The sequence below is a fragment of the Muntiacus reevesi genome, chromosome 10 (genome assembly GCF_963930625.1).
Source record: "Muntiacus reevesi chromosome 10, mMunRee1.1, whole genome shotgun sequence".
Lineage (NCBI taxonomy): Eukaryota > Metazoa > Chordata > Mammalia > Artiodactyla > Cervidae > Muntiacus > Muntiacus reevesi.
In genome coordinates this window covers 16665907-16685283 of record NC_089258.1, presented here as the reverse complement: position 1 = coordinate 16685283, position 19377 = coordinate 16665907, and the positions used below count along the sequence as shown (strand labels likewise).

Genomic DNA, 19377 nt, shown 5'->3' with positions numbered 1-19377 from the left:
AGGAGGCCTGGGAGTTGGGAGTGGTGGGGGTGGACATCAGAAGGACAGGTCCTTCCAGGGCAGCTTCTGACCTGAGACAGGTAGAAAGTCTCAAGGGCAAGGCCAGCTTTCCATGTTTAGATCCAAGTGCGCCAACAGCACCACCAGTGAGTGAGATGGGAACTCCCATGGTGTTTGAAATGGAGCCAAGGCATGCCACGGGAACATACGCACCTCGACCAACAGTCAGCCAACAGGACACTCCCCAGAGCCCATCCTAATCCCATGAGATGTTCAAAGAGCCAAGAAAAGGTGGAAGGGGTGCAAGGCCTCCCATGCCCCATTGAGAGCTTCACAACACAGTGAGTATTTTAAAGGCTCCGAGAGAAGTCCCACAACAGCAATTCATTCTTGACCCAGCATTCCCCACGCCTATTTAGTAACACCTCCCTTTCCCCAGTAACCTTCTGAACACACACTGTGCTAGGCGGAGCTGCTCAGTCGTGTCCGACTCTTTGCGACCCCATGGACTGTAACCTGCCAGACTCCTCTGTCCATGGAGATTCTCCAGGCAAGAATACTGGAGTGAGTTGTCACACCCTCCTCCAGGGGATCTTCCCAACCCAGGGATCGAACCCAGGTCTCCCGCACTGCAGGCGGATGCTTTATCATCTGAGCCACCAGGGAAGCCCAAGAATACTGAAGAGTGTAGCTATCTCTTCTCCAGAGGATTTTCCCAACCCAAGAATCGAACCAGGGTCTCCTGCATTGCAGGTGGATTCTTTACCAGCTGAGCTTCCAGGGAAGCCCCTGAACACACATGGAAAATAACAATCCCGGGGAGAGGCCTGAAGTATGCCACCAGCTGCTGCCCCTCAGTGTGAGCTTAGAAGTGTGACACCTCCCCCGAGTCTCCTTCTCATCTGCGAAGACAGAGTCCCAAGACCTCTCAAAGTGGTTCCGAGAACCTAATAAACTCACATACAGGTCTACACATCCATTTCAAGTCCTCCGCACACCACAGCTTCCTCCCTACCTTTGTGCCCACATCCTGCTCATGGCCAGCTGATAGTCAGGCCTCAACCTTACTGCCAAGGAACATCCCCTCCCCCACCCCCCAAAGCCAAGTGAGGACAGCTCTGTGCAAACCACCAGGATTCGGGGGCACCAGGCCTCATCTGGCACCCCTCTTTCCTCCACAGCCGCCTCTGCCCATGTGCCTGGGCAGGGTTCATGCCATGCCATCTTTAATTCCTGAAGCCACCAAAGAGATCCCACTCCTGAGCACCTGGGAAATATCCCAGCTCAGAAGTTGGCCATCCCTGGTCCCCAGGGAGGTGGGGCATGAGGGGGTCCACTGTCTAGACCCTACTGACTTGTGCACAAGGCATAAAGACCACTCCGGGAGCACAGAAGCTCCTGGAAGCAGATGCTTAGGGAGCTCACAATCCAAGACCACCTTGCCATGGTCAGGGACACTCTGCCCAGGCTGCAGTCAGCTCCCCACCTTCAGAGCACAGCTGAGCGGGGCTTTCTGGAAAACCCCTCCAGGAGGACCAGAACAGGAAGCACAAAGACAGGAATGGACCCTAAACCGCAGACTCTCCTTGCAAACCAATACACAGGATTAAGAAACACTCGAGAAACATAAAGATAAGACTTTAAAAGCAATGACACCTAGAGACTATAATGGTATTTATAAAAGCCATATATGGGGAAACAAGAACTTGAAGGTAATAGGCAAAAATAATAAGTAATTATAATCACTTAATTATGAGTTTTTTCATTTCCGCAGACTTCTTTAATGTAGCTGTTACACTGCTTTGCTTTGTTTTTTAGTTGATAAACTATTTTTTTTTAAAGATGTTCTCAGTTTATAGAAAGACTGAGCAGAAAACAGAGTTCCCCTGTACTCCCTCACACCTGCACAGTACTGTCTATTACTAACACCTTGCTTTGGTGTGGCACTTTGTTATGAGTGATATGTCAATATTGATAAATTATTGTTAACTAAAGTCCATACTTTATATTTCAGTTCTCTCTTGGTGTTGCTCATTCTATGAGTCTGGACAAATTTATGACATGTATCCATCATTATGGGCTTCCCTGATGGCTGAGGCAGTAAAGAATCTGCCTGCAATGCAGGAGATCTGGGTTCAATCCCTGGGGTGGGAAGATCCCCTAGAGAAGGAAATGGCAACCCACTCCAGTATTCTAGCCTGGAGAATTCCATGGACAGAGGAACCTGGTGGGCTATAGTTCATGGGGTCACAAAGAGTTGGACATGACTGAGCAACTAACACATCCATCATTATAATATCACACAGAGTTATCGCCACCATCTATCTAAATTCCGTATATATACTAACACATATATACGGAATTTAGATAGATGGTGGCGATAACTCTGTGTGATATTATAATGATGGATGATGTGCAAAACAGAAAAAGAGACACAGAAATACAGAACAGACTTTTGAACTCTGGGGGAGAACGTGAGGGTGGGATGTTTTGAAAGAACAGCATGTATATTATCTATGGTGAAACGGACCACCAGCCCAGGTGGGATACATGAGTCAGGTGCTCGGGCCTGGTGCACTGGGAGGACCCTGAGGAGTCGGGTGGGGAGGGAGGTGGGAGGGGGGATCGGGATGGGGAATACATGTAACTATATGGCTGATTCATGTCAATGTATGACAAAACCCACTGAAATGTTGTAAAGTGATTGGCCTCCAACTAATAAAATAATATTAAAAAAAAAAAAAAAAAAAAAAATATCACACAGAATAGTCCCACTGCCCTAAAAATCCTCCATACTCTACCTATTCATCACTCCCTCCCCACCAACTCCTGGCAACCACTGATTTTTTAACTGTCTCCACAGCTTTGCCTTATCCAAAAGGCCATGTAATTGGAATTGTATAGCATGCAGTCTTTGCAAATTGACATTTTTCCACTTACTAACATGCATTTAAGACTCCTCCATGTCGATTTGAGAGAACAGCATTGAAACATATATACTACCATATGTGAAACAGGTGACCAGTCCAAGTTTGATGCATGAAACAAGGCGCTCAGAGCCGGTGCACTGAGACAGCCCAGAGGGATGGGATGGGGAGGGAGGTGGAAGGGGGTTCAGGATGGGGGACACATGTACACTGGTGGCTGATTCATGTCAATGTATGGCAAAAACCACCACAACACTGTAAAGTAATTAGCCTCCAATTAAAATAAATAGGTTAAAAAAAAAGATTCCTCCATATCTTTACATTGTTTGATAGTTCCTTTCTTTTTACTACTGAATAATATTTCATTATCTGCATGTACTATAATTTATCTGTTCAACTACTGAAAGCTATCCTGGTTGCTTCCAAGTTTTGGCAATTATGAACAAAGCTGCTATAAACATCTGCATGCTGGTTTTAATGCAGACATAAAATTTTAACTTATTTGGGTAAATACCAAGGAGCATCGCTGCTGAATCGTATGGTAAGAGTATGTGGCAGTGCTATTTTGCATTCTCACCAGCAATGAATAAGTGTTCCGCCTGCTCCACATCCTTGTTAGCATTTGGTGATGTCGTGCATGCGTATGCTAAGACACTTAAGTCTACGGACTGTAGCTCACAGGTTCCTCTGTTCATGGGATTCTCCAGGCAAGAATACTGGAATGGGTTGCCATGCCCTCCTCCAGGCAATCTTCTCAACCCAAGGACTGAACCCATGTCTCTTACACCTCCTGCACTGGCAGGCAGGTTCTTTACCACTAGTGCCACTCGGTGATGCCAGTGTTCTGTATTTTGGCCATCCTAATAGTTGTTTAGTGGCATCTCATTGTTTCAATTTGCATTTCCCCCAGTGAAATATGATGTATCTGTTCATATGGTTATTTGCCAACAGTATACCTCCTTTGATGAGATGTTTATTAAGGTCTTTATCCTACTTTTCCCTCCAGGAGCTTTCCTCTGTTCTAGAAGCCAAAGTCAGAAACAAGGAGGAAAACGTGGGTCTGTGTTCACCTTCTCTGACCCACAAAAAAAGATAGCTGGCCCATTTTTTAATCTGGTTGTCTGATTTCTTATTGTTAAAGAGTTCTCAGTATATTCTGGGACTTCCCTGGTAACTCAGATGGTAAAGAATCTGCCTGCAATGCAAGACTCCCCGGTTCCGGGTAACAGCCCTTTATCAGATATGCATTTGGCAAAGATTTCCTCCTAGTCTGCACTTTGTTTTTTCATTCACTTATAAGCCTCTGCAGAGCAGAAGTTCTTCATTTTAATGAAGGTGAACTTAGAAAGTTTTTGCCTCACAGATCATATCTTTGGTGTCATATTTAAAAAGTAATTGCCAAACTCAATGTCACCTGTGTTTTCTTCTATGTGATCTTCCAGGAGACTTATAGTTCTGTTTTTATATTTAAGTCTATGACCCATTGTGAGTTAACTTTTTTGAAAGGTATAGAGTCTGAGTCCAAATTCCTTTTTTTGCATGTGGATGTCCAGTTGTTCCAGTATTGTTTGTTGAAATGACCATTTTTCTCATTGTGTTGCCTTTGCTTCTTTATCAAAGGTCAGGTCATATATTTATTTGGATTTGTTTCTGGGCTCTCTATTCTGTTTCATTGATCTATTTCTCCATACCACACTGCCTCTTTTATTCAATTCTTTTTTAAAAACGTTAACATTTACTTAGAGAAGGCTGACATAAATTGAAGGCAGTGATCAAGTATTCCAGAAAATCTAAGAATTTAAGTCTCTCAGGAGCAGATTTGGATTTGAAAACTATTTGAAGGAGGAAAACCCACTGCTGACTCAGGCTGCCAACTTCAGACAGACTGGGCTTCTGCATCCTCACCAAGGGAGCCTCTCCACCCAAAACACAGCTCCTGGACTGTCTGTGCCCAGAAGCAGATCCTAATCTGCTTCTGGGAGGTTGCAGCTGCTTCATTCACACCCTCTCCTTATCTGCAGCTCAGATGATAAGGCAGCCAGGTGTTCAGGCAGAGGCACCGGCCCTCCAGCCTCAGGCAGGCCTCCCTGCTCCTCCAGATACAGCTTGCTCTCCACATCAAGCTCAGCTTCTTAAAACTGTTCAGACCAGCATGCGTGCGGCCAAAGGTAGCTCAGACAGTAAAGCATCTGCCTACAATGCAAGAGACCCAGGTTCGATCCCTGGGTCGGGAAGATTCCCTGGAGAAGGAAATGGCAACCCGCTCCAGCATTCTTGCCAGGAAAATCCCATGGACAGAGGAGCCTGGTAGGCTACAATCCACGGGGTTGCAAAGAGTCGGACGTGACTGAGGGACTTCACATGGGGTGAGAAGAGTGCCTACTCTGTGTTCAGTGCTGAATGTACTTCTCCACACTCCCCATAACCCTGTGAGGGTTGGCTAGCACCACCCTCATTGCACAAAGAGGCAAACCAAGGTTCACAAGGCAGGTGCCCTCACTATGGCCTTCCCGCTGGGAAGTTGCAGGGCTGGGACCCAAATGCAGCTGGATACCTTGCTCCCGGAGTAGGTTCACACACCACACAGTATACCTTGCCTTCCCAGCACCTCAGGCAGATGCCAGCACCCATCTCACCGTTCAGCCAAGGCAGACCACAAAGGAGATCCAAGTCCATGGCCCAAACCCCTGCAGGATAAGGTCAAGTTATCCTGCTTCAAAGTGGTGACCTGGAGCTCTGTGGTGTCATCTTTGGCATCATCCAGCTCCAGCCCAGGCCACCAGCCCCAAAAGATGCCTAGAGCCAGGCAAAGGGCTGCTAGAGTCAGCCATTCTGAAAGGTGAGTGGCAGGCACCCAACAAGGCCAGCCAGCCCAGGGCCGCAGGACATTCTCTCCACAGACTCACTCTCTTGCCTCCTGCAAGCTTCTCGCAAACACGCCCTCCTCTGAGAGAACCTGGCTCTCCCACCAAGATGCTTCTGTTCACAGTAGTATCCCAGGGATGGAACCAGTTCACGTGCTCTAAAAATGCCAGCTGAACCAATAAGCCACACCACCCTGCACTGCTGAGCCCACACACAAGACCCAGCATTGGGAACGCTCTTGAACATCCACTCTCTGCCCTCCTCTCAGCAATTCTTCCTCTTGCCACCATCCTGTTCCAGCTAATATAACAGTCCACCAGCAAAGCTTTACCCACCTCAGACCTACACCCCAGCTACCACCTGAAATGGCACAGGGGGTGGAGAAATGCCCACTACCCCTCCACTCAAGTTAGACAGTCTGAGGACCCTCCCCTGGGCTCCAAGTCAGTGGGCAATTCAGGCCTAAAACGCTCAGCCTGGTACACGCCAGAGCCCTGAGAATACCCTGGGACACACACACTTGGCCAGAGAAGCACCTTCTTCCAACAGGGAATGAGCCACAGTGCCCCCTGTGCCCACAGTGGTGACCCACAGCTCAGGCTGCTGGTCCATCACTGCTGACCACACTCTGACCACACCCCCAACAAAGCCTGGGGACAGGACAGGCCCCTCTGGGTTCTGGACGTAGACACTTCAGCACTGGTGGGCCCCTCCCCAGTGCATTCCACAGGCTTCTCAGGCAGCTGGCACCCACCCTTCTCACCAACCAGACCAGAACCGTGGTCAAGGTGGTACACGGAACGTCCTTTGAGAAAGCAAATTCAGGGCGACACCCAGCTGCTTTCAAGTTATACCTCCTACAACAAAACTAAGCTCTTAAAAGATTTCTTTTTTAATAAAAATTTAAAAAGCACAGTGACCGCCAACCAAGTTGAGCTGAGCCCTTTCTAAGCATTCCTGGTGGCTCAGACAGTAAAGAATCCGCCTGCAGCGAGGGAGACCTGGTTTCAATCCCTGGGCTGGGATGATCACCCAGAGAAGGGCATGGCTTCCCAGTATTTTTGCCTGGAGAACCCCCATGGACAGAGGATCCTTACAGTCCACGGGGTCACAAGGTGTCGGCCACAACTGAGGGACTAACCACGGCACACAAGCATCCCACTACAGCAAGCAAGCGCCATCTCCTCTGCACATCCCCTTGACTCCCCATGTCCGCCGGATCCGGCTGCTTGTGGCTCCTCTGAAAGCAGGTGAGGCAGCACCTGAGTCTCCTATGGAGGCCACAGGAGACACCTCTCAATCCCAGGCCTGAGCTTGTCCAGCACAGCAGAGCGCATGCCTGGTCTGTCCACGAAAGACGATGGTACACTTGTACGGTCAGTGTGTGAGTTCAGCACCCAGTCCAGCCACGGGAGAGGTGCCAGGCCAGACCAACGGCAGGAAGACCTGGTCACCCTCTGAGGACAGTAAGGGGACCAGCATGCTCAAATGGCTGCACCCAGCAGACCCCTAGAGGCATCATCCACATCCAGGGCGCAGGGAGGTAAATGGGACAGAGGTCTGGCTGGAGTGGGTGGGTTGGGAACACATGAATCCTCCACGGCCACAGGAAGGAGATGTCAGTAGGTCCTGTGGTCCTCACAACTCCCGGGCCTGGAATCAGGCCATCACTACCCCATGAGAGTGCAGTCTGGTACTCTGGGCAGTACCAACCAGCAGGACAGCTTCACGATGACACATGAGGGACCCAGGCACCCATCCCTGGCTGATGGGGACTCAGGCCCCGTGGTATCTCTTTAGGACTCTCATGGCCCTCAAAGCCCCTGCAAGTACTCCAGAAAGGTCAAGAGCTGACACCTCCATGACGCAAAATATCTCCCACACTGGGCACAGGCCGGGACACAAATGCAGGAAACATGAGCTCCAGGTGGAATCCCCCGGAGGCAGGGCCCAACCCTGTAACAGCAGCTTTCCGTGGGGAGGAGGGAGCACTCAGCACCTGAGACCTGTCTCCCTTGGATGCAGGGGCCTGCTGACGGGAGGGGGCAGTGCTGACCAAGGGGGCCGAAAACCAAGGTTCCTTCCAAGTTCTCGAGGAAGATGCTTAAGCAGGTGGTCCAAGAAAGGCCAACAGGCCATCTCCCACGAGGCTTCTGGACACTGACCGGAAGCTGGGGTGGCTGCATTTTCTTTGCTCCAAGGCCCCGCCCATGGCTCGGAGGCATCAGCAGGTGAAAGAGGGTGCCTAGGTCACCCAGGACCATGTCAGGGATCCACACCTATCCTTCCATGGCAACCCAGAGTCAACCAGAAGCTCCAGCTACCCCATGCACCGTCTGACAGGATGGGGTCTGGGAGGGGCCAGAGCTGGCCACACAGTCATGGGAAACGTGAGTTAAAGTCAGTGGTTCTAGGTCCCTGTTGCCACTGTAACATGTCCTAGTGCCAGAAATACACATTCATTCAAAATAAAACAGAAGGGGAGGTAATACTTTAAAATGGCTTTCCCCCCAAAATCAGTATGAGCTCTGAACATCTGGAGAATTCAGGAGGTGAAACACATCCCTGCCCTTCACTGTGATGTGAACACACATTGCTCTTTCCGCAAAGCTCTTTCAAAACTAAATTCTAGAAGGAAACTGGAAGTCATGGGGATCCTACATCCTCCAAGCCAGACTTATTAGGTCCAAAAATGTAGCTTTCCCTTCCCTTGGCAGGGAACCCTGGAAAAAGTGAATGGGTGACACTGTCTCAGTTCTGGGGGAGGCAGGCAGGTGCCAACATCTCCCATGACCCCAAGGTTGAGAGGAGGAAACAGACTTTTGAGGGCTGATTTTCAGGGCATTCCAAGGCTGCCTGCTGACGAGCCTATGAGGACTGGGGAAGGGAGGATTGGAGAGCAGGAGGAATCCTGCAAAGCTCCCCGCACTGAAAGCAATGCTCCCGGCAACCCACCCTCCACTGGGAGCCCTGATGCCGGGGAATTCTGGGTGCGGGGTAGAAGATGAACGTCTCCACCCTGTGCACTCAGAAGCCCCTTCCCCACACACAAAGCCAGCAGGCCACTTGTCACCCTCCCTGGTGCTTGGTGATCTAAGAGGACTGACTCGGCACCCTGCCCTCCACCCTCCACCCTTCTCTCCTCTCCTAAGGACGGCTGGTGGCTTCTTCCCAAGATGCTGCCATCCCTTCTATCATCTGGATCCTCACAGGTGACCTTGGTGGGCACTCAACAGCCAATGGGGGAGACAGCAGCCTCCTGTTTAGTAAAGAGGAGAGTACACACAGCAGACGCCTGGCTGCTGCCCTAAGCTGCAACTAAGCTGCCCTAAGTTTTACACCTTTCAGACCCGCCCAGCAGAAGGCGGCTGAACCCAAATGCTGCACCATCAGCCCTCTTGTTAGGGGAAATACAGGAACAGGTTTCTGGCTGGCATGGGGCCCCCAATGATTACTGTAGAAGAAGCAAAACCAGACAGAGTAGAAGCCAAATCTCCCACCTTCCCACTCCCACCAAGAGGACAGGAGGAAAGGCCCCCTGGATAGCTACACTCTGGTGCCGCTCTGCTCAGGGACCCAGAGGCAGAACAGCTTGCCTTGCCTTAAAGGGAATGGGAATTAACAATCTCCTCTAGGGGTCACATGAGCCTGCAGCGCCTCAACCAGATCAGCTGGGCTTTGCTGCTGAGGTCTAACTCAGCTCCTGCCTGCTGCAACACCCCCACTCCTGTCCTCTACCCTGCAGAGGCATTCCGTGGCAGAGCACCAGTGGGTGCTTGGAGCGCCACACCAGGCCACTTGGCAAGAGTAAGAGGGGAGGGAGGGAAGGCACATGACCACACTCTAGAATCAGGAATCCTTTTTCCTCTCCCATCTTCCCTTTCCGGGTCCCCTCTCTCCTGTGTGTTCACACACAGTAGTGAAGCCCAGCTCATGACTGTGCCATCCCAAGGGCCCCAGACCACAGACCACTGAGGCTAGCCCTCAGCAGGGCCCAGAATCTGCAGCCATGAGGGCGAGGAGCTCTCGGTCCCTCCTGAGGGTCTCAATAGGACACCACTGGCTTCACCATGAAAAATCTGTATTTCTACAGAAGAACCAAGGAGCTGTGGGGAGGGGTATCTCCAGATCTCTTTGTGTCAGGAGAAAGGCTGAGGACAGGTGGACACTGGACACATTAGCCAGCTCACACATACACACACACACAGGCCACCCTGCAGGGGCCCAGAGGACAAAGAACCAAATCCCATTTCTGAGCCAAAAAGGAAAGCTGCCTGCAGTGTGGCAGGCAGCCTGCGTCAGGACTGGCAGGCCCAGCTATTATAACTTTACAGGGTGCTGAGGTAGGCTTACACCACACGGCCAGCTCTCGCATAGGCCAGCCCGGTGCCTGACAGCTGTTCCCCCAAACAAGGGAGGGCCCATAAACACCCACTGTGACAGGCGCTGCCCGAGCTTCCAGGACTGGCCCAGGGCAGCTTGAGTTACCATTTATATAATCTTCTAGGGCTGAGGCTGACACAGCCAGCGGGAGGGCAAGGTTATGAAAAATGCATGTCCAGAGCCTTTACATCCACAAAAACCAAAACCAAACCAAACCAAACCAAACCCCACCTGCATTTTGCATGACTTGACTTTAGGACTTCTCACACATCCATTTCGTGAACTAAATAGTGACAACAGCTCCAGGTTTTATCCCCCAGGCCTCACTGTAAACAGACCCCAGGTCAAAGGAAACCCCTCAGATATCCGCAACTAGGGCATCTGCACTCTGCAAGATACAGGAAGCTGTTCATTTAAGAGCAGCCGAGAGTCCCCCAAACCACCCTGTGACCACCTGGACCCAGGGCTGCGAAGCACCCTCACCAAGTTAGCCAAGCCCCCGCCTGTGTCAGCCCACCCCAGAAGAGCAGCACCACCACACACGGTGTGTGTTAGACACGGGTGTGTTAGACACGCCCTCCAAGCGCCCACTCTCCATCATGGGCTCACATCGTGCCACACTCACACACCACACACTGGGAGGTCCGACCTCCATCACCCAAGCCTTCCCCGCACAGACCGCCAGCACAACCACCCACCCACACAGAGGGTGATAGACAGACGGCGGCCGCCAGGGCTGGCTTAAGCCAGGCACGGCGCCATGCCGGATCTGCACTCACCCACCACCCACCTGCGGCCAGCGCATCCCTCACCTGCAGCTCGCACCAGGCTACCTCCACCCAGGTCTCCGTATCCAGCCCCTTATAGACCGTCTTGAAGGAGCCGCGGCCAAGCTCAATGTCAAACTTGAGGAACCGGCCATCCAAGGAGGTGGCCACCGCCTTCAGGTCGTCCTCATCGTCTTCCTCCTCCTCGGGCTCCTCCCGGCGTGCGCGCCCGAGCTCCGGCCTGGCCTCGGGAGCCCCCGCGTCCTCCTTCCTCGTGGCCGCTACCTCCTCACGGGGACCGCCGTCGGGGGCGGGCACGGGAGCGGGCGAGGGGTCCGGGCCGGGTTCCTGCGCTCCCGCCGGCTCCAGGCCTGGGTCGGCAAGGTTGCTCGGCGGCGCAGCAGGCGCGGCAGGCGCTGGGGCGGCCGGGCGACCTCGGGCGCGCTCGGCGATGAGGCGGCGCGTCTTGCATAGCAGTAGCACCCTGCGCTGCAGCGGCTGCGGGGGCTGCGCGCCCGGCGCCTCGGCAGTCTCCAGGCCCGGAGGCTCCTCCTGGTCAGACTCCACCACGCTGCGCCGCAGGAAGCGCTGGGGCCCCGGCCGCGCCGCCCGCACCCGCGGCACCGCCGCGGGCTCCGCCATCCCCGCCGGCCCCGCACCGCGCCCGGCCTCCATCAGTGCGCCCGCGGCGTTTCGGCGGCCGCCATCGTCGTCCATCTCTGCGGGCAAGGACACAGGGCCGTGTGAGTGCGGGCCTCGCCGCACCTGCCCGGGCCGCGGGATGAAACAGCACCACCCCGGAGTCCGCACCCTGCCCTCCCTGGCCGCGGGGAGACCTGCCGAGCTGTCCGTGGGGAGTGGCTGCAGACCCGACCCGGAGGCCGGGTTGGGTGGGAGGGGGCCGTGCCCTGCTCAGGCCTGGGCCGCGGAGGAGCCCTGCAGGGCTGTCTCAGGGGGGGATCGGGGGAGGCTGCAGGGGGGACCGGGAGGCCGAGGAGAGCACACCTGTGCCCTGCCCAACCCGGGGAAAGGGGCCTATTGGGATGTCCCTGGGAGGTGGAGATGGTGAAGACGAGCCCGGGAGGCCCGGGCTGGGGGAGTGGGGGCGCCGTGCCCTGCTCAACCCTGGGCTGGGGAGTGGTGAAGGAGATTGGGGAAGAAGGAGGTACTGGCCAAGCGGCGGCTCCACAAAGGACGCGGCCCGGGGCGCAGGAGGGGCGCGCGGGGAGGGGGCTGCGGCGACGCGGCGCGCACACAAAGGCAGCGGGCGGGGGGCTCTGCACTCACAGGGCGAACGGGCGCCGTCCATGCCCGCGGCCCGGCAGCAGGGGCGGGCGAGGCCCCTCTTAGGGCCGGGATCCGCGCTCGGTCTGGGTAGTTCTCAGGGCCAGGGTCCGCGCTCCAGGCCCGGGTCACCCTCGGCACCAGGTCGCGACGCTACTCCCTCTGGCCGGCCCGCTCCGGGGCCGCGCTCCCGCGTGCTGCTCCGGCTCCGCGCGGCTGCGCTCCGGCACGGGATCCGACCCGGCGCGCGAGGAGGGCGGGGCATTCGGCTGCCCGCCCCCGGCCGGCGCGGCGGGGCGGGGCCTGGCACGCCCACCTGTCCTCGGGTGCGCGCGGCCACCTGCAGGCCAGCCCCCGGGGCCGCGCAGGCCCGCTGCGGCCCTCCTGTTTCCCCTCCAGGGGGCACTGCTGGCCTCTGAGGATCTTTGGAATGCCCCACGGGACTGCTGGCCGCGAAAGGTCTGTTATCCCCCCTGCAGAAACGGCTTGACCATCCTAGTTTGTCCGCCTTTTGGAAAGGCTGCCGATTTCATTACGATTCAATCAGTCCAGGAAGACATCCTGAGTTACAAGCCTATCCGTTTCAAGCCTGTCCATGACGGACGAGCCTAGGCCTATCGAGGAATGAAGCTAAGCATATTCCAGACAGACGCATGCAAGCCAGTCTGGCTTCCTCCGTGCTCCCTAGGACATGCTGGTGGCATGTGGGCATCATGCCTGCCCGGTGATGGAGGAGATGACAGGCAATTCATGTCATCGCTGGCAGACTGCTGCCCACCCATACCTGGCAGATGTACATAATATGGCAGCAAGAAACCCCGCACATCGAAGGGGCAACCTAGATGCTGGGGGATCGAAAAGAACCTGTCCCTGACCGAGTGCTCTGTGCTTGCTCTCTGCGCCCTTAAGGGTAGTTTGGGGCAGCCCTTTTTGCCTGACTCTTGTGACAGGGAGCTTACTCTCTCTGCTGACCCGTGACCCATGAGTACACAGCTAAACAGCTCGTGGACAGGTTGCAGTTTGCTCATCCATGAGATGAACATAATGGTTAGTACACAGCTGGTGTTCAACAATGCTTACAGAAGTAGTGGGGAATGGAGACAAGGCCTACCCTCTGCCTCTGCTCCAACCAGTTCCCAGCACAGCCCACTGTTAGGAAGGTCAGGGTCTGGCTTTGCCCCCGGGAGCCCAGTCAAGAGGCACTTTTGAGGGTGAGCCTGCCTTTAAGTGGGCTCAGACAGCCTGGGGTCAGTCCAGTGGTCAGACCCAGTGCAGCCAGGCCACTTTCCTGAGTGCCCCCCACAGCCTATTGCATGGGGAGGTGGTCCCTCACTTGATGACTATGTGGGGTCCACCCCAGGCACAGGTGAAATAGTGGAGAGCCAGATCCCATAAGCGGATGGGGCAAATGGGGGGACTGTGCCAGGAGAGCAGAGTTGGGGTGATGGAGGCAGGGCAGACTTCTCAAGGACTGAAGGAAGGGTGCTGGGACAGGCAGATGGAGTCAGGGCATATGGGACTCCCAAACTTGGGCTCCGAGGCCCTGGAGCCTCCTGTGACTGAGGGCAAAAGATGGGGCGCCTGGGGCTCCAGGGCTCTGGCTCCTTGGAGAAGTCTTCCCATCCAGTGGGGGCCAAGCATGTCTACAATGCATCATTTTCTTCTTTTATAGTAAGATGATATAACATTTCTTTTACTCCCAAACTAGAAAATATGTGTTGTTTTTTTAAATAACAACTTTATTGGGATATAAGTTAGTTACCATGAAATTCACTCTTTTAGAGTGTATAAGTCAGTGATTTTTACTATGTTCACAGAGTTGTGTGGCCATCACCACCGTCTAATTACAGAATGTTTTTATCACCTCCAAAAGAAACCCATGCCCATTAGCAGTCACTCCACATTACCCCTCTCTCAGTCCCCGGCTAGCAGTGATCTACTTTCTATCTCTATAGATTTGCTAATTCATAACATCGCATATGAATTTTCCTGGTGGCTCAAGTAGTAAAGAATCTGTCTGCTAATGCCGGAGACACAAGTTCCGTCCCTGGATCAGGAAGATCCCTTGGAGACAAATGGCAATCCACTGCAGTGTTCTTGCCTGAAAGATCCCATGGACAGAGGAGCCTGGTGGGCTATAGTCCATGGGGCCGCAAAAAAAATCAGACATGACTTAGCAACTAAATAACTGCACCATCACATAGAAATGGAATCATATGACTGTTCTTTGTGACTGGCTTCTTCCATTCAGCATACTGTTTCACTTCATCTGTGTTGCAGCATATATCAGTACGTCACTCCTTTCTGTGGTCAAATAATATTCTGTTGTAGAGGACTTCTGTGGTGGTACAGTGGATAAGAATCTGCCTGCCAGTGCAGGGGACATAGGTTCGATCCCTGGCCTGGGAAGGTTCATCATACTCACTGCAACTAAAGAGTGAGCGTTCAAAACCTGCGGGCAGCAATGAAGACCCAGCACAACCAAAAATATAATTAATTAATTTAAAAAATATTCTGTTGTAGAGAATAAGAACATGTGCTCATTAAAATTTTATGAGATAGAAAAAGTAGAAATAAAAACCCTTTGAGGTTTTTAAGTTGTTACCCAAGTGTGACTTTTTCACTCTCCTCTTTCACCTTCATTAAGAGGATTTTTAGTTCCTCTTTACTTTCTGCCATTAAAGTGGTGCCATCTGCATATCTGAGGTTGTTGATATTTCTCCCACAAGCTGATTCCAGCTTGTGATTCATCCAGCCCAGGATTTTGCATGATGTACTCTGCATGTAAATTAAATAAGCAGGGTGACAATATACAGCCTTGACACACTCCTTTCCCAATTTTGAACCAATCCATTGTTCCACCTCCAGTACTAACTCTTGCTTCTTGTCCTGCATACAGGTTTCTCAGGAGGAAGGTAAGGTGGTCGGGTATTCCCACCTCTTTAAAAATTTTCCACAGTTTGTTGTGATCCACACAGTCAAAGACTTTAGTGTTGTCAATGAAGCAGATTTTTTTCTTTTTTTTTTTTTGGCTCCCAGCCTCGTTGTTGCCACTGGCCACCCAGGGGCCAATCCACTGCCCAGGAGCCTTGAGGTTTTTCAATAGTCATGTATGGATGTGAGAGTTAGACCATAAAGAAGGCTGAGCGTTGAAGAATTGATGCTTTCGAATTGTGGAGTTGGAGAAGACTCTTGAGAGTACCTTGGACTGCAAGGAGATCAAACCAGTCAATCCTAAAGGATATCAACCCTGAATATTCATTGGAAGGACTGATGCTGTAGCTGAAGCTTCAATACTTTGGCCACCTGATGCAAAGAGCCAGCTCATTAGAAAAGACCCTGATACTGGGAAAGATTGAGGGCAGGAGGAGAAGGGGATGACAGAGGATAAGATAGTTAGATGGCATCACTGACTCAATGGACATGAGTTTGAGCAAACTCAGAGAGTTAGTGAAAGACAGGGAAGCCTCAGTTCAGTTCAGTTCAGTCACTCAGTCATGTCCAACTCTTTGCGACCCATGGACTGCAGCCCTCCAGGCTTCCCTGTCCAGCATTAACTCCCAAAAGGGAAGGGAAGTACACAGGGAAGCCTGGTGTACTACAGTTCATGGGGTCACAGAGAGTTGGACATGACTTGGGAGTTGAATAATAACAAGTATGACTTCCACTGCACCACCCGTAGCAGGCACATCTTTCCATGTGCAGCTGTCCACTCAGGAGATGCTCAGCAGGCTTGCATCAAATAACTGAATAACGATTCAAACTTTTTTCCCCTATGCAGTGAGTTACCTAAAGTTATTTAACTTTTCTCACCTTGGCTCATACCAGATGCTACGTTATATATATATCCTTGTTGGTTCAGTCCAGAGAGCACGGCTTTAGCCTTCAGATATCCTGACTGTGCAAGTGTTTGAAATCCTCTCCCCATGACCCTGCTGTGAAGTGAGCCTGCCTCCAGGTGTGGGAGATGCTGTCAACCCTCAGTCTCCCCTCAGGGACCATTCCCAAACTGCACAGCTTAGTTCCTGACCCCAGGCGCTTTTTTTTTGGGGGGGGGGGGTATTCAACTTTTAGAAACAGTTTATTTCCATTTTATGGTTAAGAGTCTGAAGAAGAACAGCTAAGACCATTCAATGATCATTCCTACCCATTCAGTGGCCTGAGCTGTGGGAGTGCAGATCAGTCTCAGTGGGGAATTACTAGGTGGGCCCAGACCCTGCACACCTTCAGACCAGCCTTCAGCCTCGGCAGGAGTTGTGGTAAATTCCGGAGCTGAAGCAGTGCATTCACCCTAACCATCATCCTTGGTCACAGCCTGCCCTTCATTCTCAGTCTTTGGTGGAAGTAGACAGAGTGTGGCACAACTCCTGGCTGCACAAAAGAGATGATGCCTGGGTCCCCCACCTGAGACCCACTGAACGAGCCCTCTTCTAGTGTCTCAGAGCAGGATTGACTTCAGTTTGTAAAGAGAAGGTCTGCATGGCTCTAGAGACCTGCATGGATCATGAAATATGGAAATGGGCAGAAGAAAACACAGGCTATTTTCCATGTTTTCATCTCTCCTAAAGCCCCAGGAATTTGAACCAGGGGTCTCGAGTAACATTGTTGTTGTTCAGTCGCTAAGTCATGTTTGACTTTTTGCGACCCCAGGAACTGCAGTGTGCCAGACTTCCCTGTCCTTCACTATCTCCCTGAGTTTGCTCAAACTCATGTCCATTGAGTCAGTGATGTCATCCAACCATCTCATCCTCTGCTGACCTCTACTCTTTTTTTTTCCCTTTTATTTTTATTAGTTGGAGGCTAATTACTTTACAATATTGTAGTGGTTTTTGCCATACATTGACATGATCAGCCATGGATTTACATGTGTTCCCCATCCTGAACCCCCCTCCCACCTCCCTCCCCTTCCCATCCCTCTGGGTCATCCCAGTGCACCAGCCCCGAGCACTTGTCTCCTGCGTCCAACCTGGACTGGCGATCTGTTTCACACGTGATAATATACATGTTTTGATGCTGTTCTCTCAGATCATCCCACCCTCGCCTTCTCCCATAGAGTCCAAAAGTCTGTTCTATACATCTGTGTCTCTTTTTCTGTCTTGCATATAGGGTTATCATTACCATCTTTCTAAATTCCATATATATGAATTAGTATACTGTATTGGTGTTTATCTTTTTTGGCTTACTTCACTCTATATAATGGGCTCCAGTTTTATCCATCTCATTAGAACTGATTCAAATCTATTCTTTTTAATGGCTGAGTAATATTCCATGGTGTATATGTACCACAGCTTTCTTATCGATTTGTCTGCTGATGGGCATCTAGGTTGTTTCCATATCCTAGCAATTATAAACAGTGCTGCGATGAACATTGGGGTGCACATGTCTCTTTCAGATCTGGTTTCCTTGGTGTGTATGCCCGGGAGTGGGATTGCTGGATCATATGGCAGTTCTATTTCCAGTTTTTTAAGGAATCTCCACACTGTTCTCCATAGTGGCTGTACTAGTTTGCATTCCCACGAACAGTGTAAGAGGGTTCCCTTTTCTCCACACCCTCTCCAGCATTTATTGCTTGTAGACTTTTGGATAGCAGCCATCCTGACTGGCATGTAATGGTACCTCATTGATGACCTCTGCTCTTTTGCTGTCAATCTTTCCCAGCATCCAGGTCTTTTCTAAGGAGTCAGTTCTTCACATCAGGTGGTCAAAGTACTAGAGTTTCAGCTTCAGTCCTTCCAAGGACCTTCAGTCCTTCTCCAGCACCACAGTTTGAAAACATCAATTCTTCTGTGTTCAGTGTTCTTTATGGTCCAACTCTCACATCTGTACTTGACTACTGGAAAAACCATGGCTTTGACTATATGGACCTTTGTCGGCAAAATGATGTCTTTGCTTTTTAATACATTCCCTAGGTTTGTCATGGCTTTCCTTCCAAGAAGCAAGCATCTTCTAATCTCATGGCTCCAGTCATCATCCACAGGGATTTTGGAGCCCAAGGAAATAAAGTCTGTCACTGTTTCCATTTTTCCCCATCTGTTTGCCATGAAGTGATGGGACCGGATGAAACGATCTTCATTTTTTGAATGTTGAGTTTTAAGCCAGCTTTTTCACTCTTCTTTTTCACCCTCATCAAGAGGCTCTTTAGTTTCTCTTCACTTTCTGCCATAGCCTGAGTACCTGATAGCCATCGAAAATAGGGTTGAGTCACTGAACCCAGTGGGTGGTGGGGCCTAAAGTAAGTCATGCTGCTGAAATAATGATAATGATGATGATCCCCAGTGCTGAGCTAAGTTTGCAGGAATTCTCTCGTCTCACCCCACACTGTCCTAGAGGGCCCTGTTATCAGATTGGAAGCACTAGAGAGGCAGAACTGCCTCAGTTTGTCGACTGCAGGCAGTAGACCTGGAGGTGAACCAGCTCACACTTCACTGTGAGCTGCCTCTCAGCCTGCAATTACTGCTGTCTAGTCTTTTCAGAACTTTGTGGCCAGTCCCTGCCCATTGACTTTTGCTAGTTCGAGGGGCTGGTCTTCGGCAAGCTGGTACATGCCTCATCATGCCATCTCTCTCACATCCTCTCTTAACACCTCTGTTCATGCGGCCCCTGGAGCTCTAACTCTGCTGGCTCTTCTGTCACACGCCCATGACCCATCCCACCTCCAGCTCCACCCCATACAGTACTGGGACTGGGAGTCTGTGCTCCATCTCTCCCAGCCTCCAGTGGCTTCAGGAAGGCACTGTCAGAGGAACTGCTCGCAGCAGCAGATTGGAAGGAGCTCCTGTCCCCATCCACTGAACAGGAAGTATACATTGCTCTCCATCAGACTTCTTTTGGTCCCCAGAGCCAGTCACCTGGCTCCATTCCCCTCCTAGGGAGCAGCCAGAGCACAGAAGAGCCCCCTCCCACACTCCCGATCCCCGAGGCTGAGCATCCCCTGAGGTGGCCACCTGTCCAAGCTCCACAGCTTCCTTCTGTCCATACTAAGAGCATGCACTGCTGTGTGGGTTTCAGTGGGAGCAGAGTCCCCAGTGTGCTCAATCAGCCTGCCGACACCTGGTATCTAAGCCCTTGGATTGAATGGATGCTCTGCCCAGTCTCGGCCTCAGCTCTCTCCTCAGCTCTCAACTCTTGAGGGATCTGTCTTAATGGGCAGG

At 51.9% G+C, this 19377-nt stretch overlaps 1 protein-coding gene across 9 annotated transcripts in view; it reads right to left on the bottom strand.

Moving 5' to 3' along the window:
* WNK2 (WNK lysine deficient protein kinase 2) overlaps positions 1-12445 on the bottom strand; it is a 146152-nt gene extending 133707 nt beyond the window's left edge. For all 9 annotated transcript variants that reach the window (XM_065946745.1, XM_065946744.1, XM_065946747.1 and 6 more), the window contains exons 1-2: positions 12230-12445; positions 10988-11661 (exon numbers count right to left, since the gene is read on the bottom strand). In XM_065946745.1, coding sequence (XP_065802817.1) covers positions 10988-11659 — 672 coding nt within the window. In that variant the 5' untranslated portion in view covers positions 11660-11661; positions 12230-12445. The remainder of the gene's footprint in view (positions 1-10987; positions 11662-12229) is intronic.
* Between the last annotated feature and the right edge of the window lie 6932 nt (positions 12446-19377).